Here is a 9,166-nt window from a genome sequence, read left to right on the forward strand (position 1 = left end):
GGCCAAGCCTGATCTCAGTTGTAGGGAACAGGTGGACTTTTCTTAGTAGTGGTCAATTTAGGTCAGTATTGTCTACCTAAGCTTCCACAGATTTAATACATCAAGCTTTCCTCAGTTCCTTCATTTTCCCCACAACGTACGTACAAGTTGATGTCTTTTCCTGCACGAATGGAGGTACAGGTCCCTAAGGAATATTGCCCTTTGTAAGTTCTAGAAGTTTTCATCTGGACAAGTGAGAGGCTGAAGTTACTGCCACAGCAGCATAGAAGCAGCTCTTTGCAGCGAGAAATGTCCTAAACCCCAGATGATCCATTGCAGAGCACTGGTCCGTTTGACTGGCAGACCCCCTTTTCCATTGCTGGTACTCTGCACCCCTTCTCCAAGGTTACAGATCTCTGGGTCCAAGGCAGGGTAGCCCCTGCTACACTTCCAGGTGCTTTGAGTAAAGTGAGACAGCTACCTTGTTCTCTGCACGTTTTCTTAAAGTCCTGTGTACCATGACCTTGAGTGCTGCGGAGAATTTCAGGTTCTCTTGGTGATTGCAGCTCATTCTCCTTAGCCATCCACCTTGGTAGCCACCTTAAGCAAGGCTTGGCAAACTTTCTGTAAGAGGCCAGATAGTCGTTTTAGTTTGTGGGCCATCTGTCTCTGTCCTCAACCACTGAGGTTGCTATGGTAGTGCAAGAGCAGTGTAGCCAATCCGTAAAGGAATGGGTATGACTGTGTTCCATTAAATAAGTCTGAGACTGCAGACACTCACTTTGAGGCCCTGTGCACTTTTATGCACTTTAACACAGCCAGATGGAGGCTGGGGTTTGGGGGAGGATGTGCAAAAAAGCCAGGCCTTGAAGTAAAAGTGAGTGAGATGGAGGACTATCTGTGGGTAATTGTTTAAGTAGTCCCGGGTGGCCTTAGAGAAGCTATACAAGGAATTGTGTAGGAAGGTATGTCTGGAGAGGTCACTGGAGCCGCCTGAGAGGCCCTGAAGGACATGTGATGACCCTGAGGGCAGGAGAGTGTTTTTATCTCCTGAAATAGGAGGTTATAGTTTGTCTTTGAATGTTAAAATGCTATGAAAAAAGACTCAGTGTTATCAAAAGAATATAGAATTTCAGAGATGGAAGGAACCTTACGTTCATGAAGTATGGAAAACCCACATTCTAACTGGAATCCACATATTCTGACTCCAGTCCAGCAGGCCTTCTCCTAGACCTCCCTGGTATTTCTGCTAAGAAGAAAATGCCTAATTCTATCTTTTTTAAAAAAAGAATCTGCAAACCTAGAAGCTTATGAACCCTGTAAGGTATAATAGCAGGTATTTTTGATAAGAGATTGTTTTTTTGTTTTGAAGTAGCCTGTTTTTTTTTTTCTTTCCTGCTCTCTTATAGATGGATAGCTTATGAAGGATCCAATTTCTTGGGAAGACAAATCCTACTTGAACCTGATGAGATCCCAAATTGGACAGCATTCAGTGGATGGAAAACAATCGGTTCCCTCCGGCCCATGAAGCAGGTAAGGAGAAAAGAACCGTAAGATCCCAAATAGCTTGATTTTCTGGTAGAAATGTCACACACCCCAGCATTTGAAATTTAATTTTAGTTTGCCATTTATGTACCAAGGAGTGTGGGATTAGGATAGGGGAATCTTGTAGATTTTAACCAATTGTAAAACTGTATCCAAGGTCAACATTGGATTTTAGCTTTGAGTCTTAACTGGCCATGTTCATTCTTCATGGAAAGCTATGATGTAGTAAGCTCTGGAAAACCATAGAAACAGGAATGAACTTTGATACTGTACTAGTTTTACTTTCTAAGTGTTTGGATTTTTTCTCCCTACTTATATAATACTCAGGATAGATCCTGGCAATTTAATTAAAATAGTATTTATTGCACACCTACTGCTTGTCAGTCTTATGTTCAAAAGCTTCCCACTGCACTTGGGATACAATCTACTCTTCAACACAGCCTGTGCGATCCACACGCCTGCTTCTCCCACCGTGTCTCCTGCGTGGCCATGTCACGTGCACCAAAATGCAAAGTGCTTTCCCACCCAGGTGCTTCACACGGGCTGTGCCCTCTGCCCTGTAGAGGGTTCTTCCCTCATTTTTCACCTGGCTACTCATCCCTCTAAATTCAGTGTCAGTGTCTGTCTTCAAGGATTCCTCCCCCACCTTCTCTCCCAATCTAAATTAGATCCTGAAAGATCTGGTTCTTTCTCTGCATGAGACTGTATGTGGTTTATAATTGTACATTTAGGTTGGATTGAAGACTATGGCTGTGCATTATTTTGCTTATTGCTCTGCCCCTCATGCCTTTCATGTCTAGCACGTTGTAGGAGCGCGGGGTCTGTGTAATGAAAGAATTAATGTATAAATGGATGAAAGCATGTTTGATATTGTGCAAAGCATAATGGAAGATATAAAGATAGATGTGATTTCTGCCTTATTAGAACTTAAGTTTCTGTTGGGTAAAACATGTCCAACTCAAAGCAGTAACATGAAATTCAAAACAATGTATATTCATCAAAAAGCCACTGGCAATGCCTGGTTTGGAGAAAAGGAGTATGAATGTATACAGGAGTGATGGGGAGGTTTCCTAGAAGTAGAAAATCCAAGCGAGACGGTCAAGGGTGTGATGGTCAGCGGACACACAAGTTTTACCTCTCCCTGATCTCTTTAGAAACTCTTTCTCACTTGATTCCTGCAGTCGTTCTTTGAGGTAGGAATTATAGTCCCCATTTTCTAGGTGGGAAAACAAGGCTTAGAGAGGTAAGGCACATTGCAAAAGTCATCCAAATGTCAGAATCAGAATTTGAACCCAAATCTATTGTGCTCTAAAATCTGTTAAGCAACCACACTCTGCTTACCGCCAGGATGAGATCATTTATGGAGTGTCACCGTATATTTCAGGCACTAAGCTGAGTGTAGCATAGTGGATATAGATGCCAAGGCTCTGATGTTCTGACCCAACACTCACGTAACACTTGTTTAAGTGTTAAATGAATGGTAGCCAATAGGAAATTAGCCTAAGTGATCTCCCATCCCCTTCACACGTGCACACACACCAAGCTCATTCCCACCACTCATGGTTCAAATCTTAGCTCTGCCACTTGTAAGCAGTGCGACTCATTTCTTGGCACCTCAGGTTCCTCTCTGGCGAAACAGTGATCACAATGCTTACATCTCATTGCCGTGCAGGTTAAATAAGAGAATGTATGTAAAGGGTGTGGTATAACATCTGGCTCAAATTACTATAGTAATACATTTATTTCAAAATTTTATCCTTCACAATGTCCCTTGAAAGAACCAGAGATGCTCTTCCAAGGCATACTAAAACATTAGTGGCTTTCCTGGCATAGAGTATGTGGTATAGGACCTACATATCATAACCTATGTATCTTGCTTATTCCTGACTCCTGTTGTGTGGGAGGTGAGTAATCTCACTGAAAAGCTATAGGAAAAAGCAAGGTAGAAGTGGGAATTCAATTTAGGCTTTTATCAACTACATAATAATGATATTCCTATGTTGTTAGAAATTTTAGTAGCCAAGTTTAACACTGAGAATATTTTCCTAATTTTTGAATGGTGGTTCCTTTTTTGGGGGAAGGAGGATGTCTCTTCAGGGTCCTGAGAAGAAGGACAGCTAGAACAATGGCTTCTACTTTTATAAGGAAGCTTTGTTGACAATAAAAATGATAGTTTTCTTCCCTCATGCTTTAAGAAATAACTATCTGATTTTTATTCTGCTTAAACATTTAATATCAAAATAATATTTTAATAGAGTGTTTTCTCCGTTAACTTATTTGGGTCATAGCTCTGAAACTCAGTAAAGGTATTCTGGTTTCTAAAATAGTTGTTTATGGGTCACATTTAACTTTTATGGTAGGGTCGTTGGTACTGCTTTAGTTCATATTCTTGTTTCAAAATTCAGGACTAATTAAAATGTGATCCCTCTTTGAGGTTGGGAATTAGGAAGTCACTAAGGTACTTATGATGTATATCAGTGTTTTTAAGTATAATTACAGAGGAGTCAGACTACAATGTGTAATAAGGGTAATTAGTACCTTGCTTGAGTTAATTGATTAAAACTGTGATGTTTGGTCCTAAAGTAATTGGAATTCTGTCATCTGTGAAGGTCACGCCTGTTTTCTTATCTGTACATGGTAATGAAAATGTAATAAAGATATACTGAAGCCTCAAGAATTAATAATTGCAGTGGGATACCAGCCTGGATTATAGAAATCTAAGTACATTACTGTTGCATTATTAATGTGGAAGTAGGGGTTTTAAACATTTAAAACATTTTGCCAAGTAGAGGTTTTTTTCACCTGCTTTTGTGGCCAGAGAATTTGTCCTTCTGTTGGCTTATTTAAGTGCTCAGAATGTTTATTTCCTTAGGAATGCTAAACATGGCAGCAGTTTACTAAAATTCGCCTGGCCTCATGTTGATCTACCATAAGTTTAAAAAATAGTAAGCTATTCATTGGTGGTCTCACTGTAATACCATGTTGCTTATTTACCTAGCACTTAGTTTCTCAGAGTGAAAGTGCTCTCTTATTAAGTAACATACTGTTTGTTGTCATAACTCAGCCAAGGTTCTAATTGGGAGCGGACAACCAGCCCAAGGTGAGGATGAGGATGTTTGGTCTCCTGTATTTTGTAACATTGAAGCTGAATGCCTGAGTCATGAGACTAAAAGAATGGTTTCTGTGGAGCTTTGACCACGTGCCTTACCCTTTTATTGTCTTACACTGCCACCTGTGGAATTTGGCTGGTCTCTTATTTCCTGTGCCTAAGAGTGACTAGCGCATGTCAGCACAGGCCTGAGAGCATCCTGGTTAAGAGCAAGGGTTGTGGTGCAGACAGATGTGGCTTTTCCACATCTGTGCTCACCTTATTCATGAAACTCGGGTCTTAACAGTATTTGGTGGGGGGGGGGAGGGATTCTTTGTTATCCTGGGTAGAGTGTAGAGTGCAGTGGTGTCGTCATAGCTCACTGCAACTTCAAACTCCTGGGCTCAAGCAATCCTCCTGCCTCAGCCTCCCGAGTAGCTGGGACTATAGGTGCATGCCACACACCTGGCTAATTTTTCTATTTTTAGTAGAGAGAGTCTCGCTCTTGCTCAGGCTGGTCTCTATCTCCTGACCTCAAGCAGTCCTCCCGCCTTGGCCTCCCAGAGTGCTAGGATTACAGGAGTGAGTCGCCCCTCCCAGCCTCCAATAGTAGTTTCTTAAAGGGTTGTTCTGGTTATTCATTCTGACAAATACATAATGGCACAGAAAGCATTTAGCATGCTGCTTGACATATACTAAGTGGCCAATAAATATTAGCTATTATCCTTAGAGGCAAGTCCCAGATTTAATATTTTATTTTAAAACTTCCTGTATGTATTTTAAAGCTTCCAGGACAAGGGGATGAAGTCCTTTGTTACCCAATTTTGAATAGCTAAGTAGTGACTAAACATACATAGTCTTTCCTTTGAAAAGAAACATAAAAATCTTTTATAAACAAAGAGATTACCAGAGCTACTAGGTCCTGCAGCTATCTGGGTTTTTCAGGATCTCCCATAGCTGACTTTTAGCATTTAATCATAGCTCAAGAATAGTATGTCTGATTGTTTTACTTATCTTTCTGAAGTTGTAAGATCCTTATGGGTAGTACCTTGCCCTTACTCCCACTACCCTAACACCCTCAGGCCTGTGGGACACAGTTACTGAATGATATTCATCAGTCCCCTAATTCTTCACCATCCCACCTCTTGCCACAGAGTTTTATGAATGAAACCATTACTTTATACCCTTTCGAAAGGGCACTTTTCAGAAAGTATAATAGAGAATGTACAATTTAAGCCTTGTGCTCTATGCATTAAAGATTTGTCAATGGAAAATATTAATTTATACATAAATGCTAAAGGGAGTAACAGTGAAACTTGATAGAAATAAACTAGTCGCTTCCCACCTCCCCTCCCAGCTGTCCTCCTTTAGAAGGATTGATTTCCAGATTCAAAGGGTTGTTTCCAAATGGCTCTGTCTCTCTCCCGCCACAGCCTGCAGTGTACATCAGAATAAAGAACCGAGCCCAGGATGAGTATTTGACAGTCACTGGAAATCTGGCCGACACAAGGGCAACATCCGTGTGCATCTCTCCCTACAGTGGAAAGAATACTCAGATCTGGCACTACTGTCGAGGACTCTTTAAATCCAAGGTACATGACCTCACTGACACGGTACTTTCTGGTCTTTGGTTTCTTCTTCTGGAAACAAGAATCTTGTCAAATCAACTGGCATGATAAAATAATGTAACTTCTTGGAAACAGTTCATTGTATGATCATAAAAATACTGCCATGTATATTACTAGAGCATTTAAGTCAAATGGACTTTTGAGAATTTTTTGATCTAGAAAATCCAGTTTGAATTCTTAGGTAAAAACTAAGGTTATCACATACTATGGACATGCCTAAGTGATTATTTCAAGCCAAAGATACTAAGTCACTGGATCGCAACTGGACAACGTGCTTCTGTGAGATGTTTCTTACTTGATTGCCCAGGTAAAAATCAGCTGACTGTGCAATTCCAGAACACATTGAAAGCCTTTCCTTTTCAAGATGCACAATGAAGTAGCAGTAGGGAAAAAAAAAAACCTGTTATTGGAGGAAGCTTAAAAAATAAAATTTAGGTTTTTTTCTATGACCTACATTATGTTTGATGCTAAGGGAATAGAGCAATAGCTTAAATACATCAAATCCGTGTTTTCTTGTATCACCAATGGATTATCTACTTTTCCTTATGCTTTAAAAATGAAAATGTAAAAGTAGTTATTGTCTGGATATCACCTAGCATTTTTATAAGAAAACAAAGATTGACATAATACATTTTAAGCAAACCAGGGACTTAACATTTAATTCCAATTCAACAACCTTTATTGAACATCTGTTGCCAGATGCAGACTTCCTATTAAAAACAAGTATCTGTCTTTTAGTAGGTTTATTTCTACACCATCTCCTCCCAGCCATAAAAAAACTTTAAAACAGGTTTACTGAAATTAGCATTTTTTATATATAAAACATAGCCATTTCATGTCTGTTATTTGTTCACCTGAAAGAAAAGGGAACCACTTCCATTTATTTTAGCAAACATAGTACTGCCAGTTAATTATTTCTTAACCCTTTTAGGCCAGTGATACATGTCTTGATGTGATTGGTGGCCGGGACACACCTGGAGCTAAAGTGGCCCTGTGGACCGAACATGGGCAATTCAGGCAGAAGTGGAAACTGAATAAAAATGGAACTATCAGCTCTTATCTCAGTGATCAACTTGTCCTTGATATTAAAGGTGGGCTTTTGATGACACCCCATGATATCAGTTTCAGTTCCAAATCTCTTCCTTCTGGGTAAAGGACATCCTTGTGTGTAACAGAGAAATGTTAAGTCACCCTTAATTATGTTTGAAAGAAGTTAAGATATGCAGTTTTATGAACAAACCAATTAATATGGATCAAACAGAAAAAGCCGAATAACAAAATTTAAGGTTTTTGTTCATCAGTACGGTTGTAATATTTTCATTTGCTACATCAACTGACAATAGTTCTAAACTTGAAGCATCATAAAACAAACATCATGTTTCTTAGAAAGAAACATCTCTAACTTCTTGCTGTGAATTGCCATGGTCCTTAAAAAGCTCTCAGTCACAATGTATGGTAGGTATCAATTAACCTTGTTTTTCAATTCAGCCAGGTCAGGGCCAATATTATTCATGGCTGTTGCTTTAATTGGATTAGTCAGTCACTGTTGGTGTAGAAACAAAAACAGAGTACCTGACATTCAGCCAGAATTTCTCAGAGTACTTTGTTCTGAAGAATCACATTGTTTAAAAAACTAAAAGCCTTTTAGATTTTCAATTTGAGTCATAATAAGGTCCAATTTGAGGTGAATAATGCCTAAGCCTGTTCAAATTCAGTTTCCCATTTTAGACTGCTTTGTAAAAGGCATAGTAATCTACCCAAACAGTGAGCTGAACAAAAGCTTGTGAAAATTGTGAAATTGCTAAGCACCTGTGTGAACAAATAATCCTTTCTTTTGGAATTTCTATTTCAGGAGGAAATTATTGTGACAAGACTCATGTAATTGTAAATCAGCCCCTGGAGGGAGAAGAAACACAGAAATGGGACATTGAAATATTGTGAGAGAATCAACTGCATCCTTAGAAAGACCAGAAGAAGCAGCAAACCCACATCCCTCATTGTCCTGCCATGTGGCAAGGAGGCTACTGTCCTCACACTCTTGGATCACTGAGCAGAAAGGACTTCTCTCCCAAGCTCTTAACCATGGAAAAGCCAAAAATATTCTTGCCGGTTACTCAGTGTTCCTATGGAGAAAATGTTACGCTTTCTGGGAAAGGTTCTATTCCTGATTGATCTCCAGTTGTGGTGAGCAAGTTCCCTGAAGTCTGTATTCTCTCCTGTCCACCAAACATGAATCCTATTCCTGATAGCCTATTACAGGACACTGGTGATGCCATCATCCTGTATTAGTTATTAATATCCTACTAGATGCCTGTATGAATGTAAGGCACAGGGAAACAGATTCCTTACTATAAGTCTAGTTATATTTTTGCAAAACAGAGTAATTTTTAGCAACATCTGAAATCATATATAATAAACCTTTTTATTAAGCTGCTGTATTAGATAAACCTTAAAGTTTCTATATTGAGGCTTTTATAACTGGCACATCCCTTAATGTATATATACTTGTAACTGAGCCCCAGAGGGGGGCCTCAGCTTTGCTAGGAAAAGGCACAAGGAGTGTTTTCTGTGGCCATTCTTTACTCAGTCCTTCAAACTAAAATTGGTCAACCTTGCACTCTTCAGTGTTAACAAAAACATCCCTTTAGGTGACAAGACTCTAACAATGACTACCTATCTCCTGCTGAGACTTCACCCTAGATTTTGTTTGATCTGCCTGCAAGGAGAGGTGTTTATAAGGACTATGTCACTTAAATTTCAAATGTATTTGAGCCTTGACCTTACCATCTTAGTTTTCAAGTAAAAGTGGAGTTGATTTCTCTGCTAAATGACAGAAAATTCAGTTTTTAAGTAGCTTTATACTTAAGTGAAATAAGGTAGGAAATCATCTTTACCACCTTCCACTGTACAATGCACAAGAATTTTT

General features: G+C 39.4%; 1 protein-coding gene across 1 annotated transcript in view; it reads left to right on the forward strand.

Moving 5' to 3' along the window:
* CRYBG3 (crystallin beta-gamma domain containing 3) overlaps positions 1-8,600 on the forward strand; it is a 106,998-nt gene extending 98,398 nt beyond the window's left edge. The window contains exons 19-22 of the mRNA XM_012766976.2: positions 1,389-1,512; positions 6,046-6,204; positions 7,172-7,331; positions 8,093-8,600. Of these exons, the coding sequence (XP_012622430.2) occupies positions 1,389-1,512; positions 6,046-6,204; positions 7,172-7,331; positions 8,093-8,181 (532 nt within the window). The 3' untranslated portion in view covers positions 8,182-8,600. The remainder of the gene's footprint in view (positions 1-1,388; positions 1,513-6,045; positions 6,205-7,171; positions 7,332-8,092) is intronic.
* The last annotated feature ends 566 nt before the right edge of the window (positions 8,601-9,166 follow it).

The sequence above is a fragment of the Microcebus murinus genome, chromosome 1 (genome assembly GCF_040939455.1).
Source record: "Microcebus murinus isolate Inina chromosome 1, M.murinus_Inina_mat1.0, whole genome shotgun sequence".
Taxonomy (NCBI): domain Eukaryota; kingdom Metazoa; phylum Chordata; class Mammalia; order Primates; family Cheirogaleidae; genus Microcebus; species Microcebus murinus.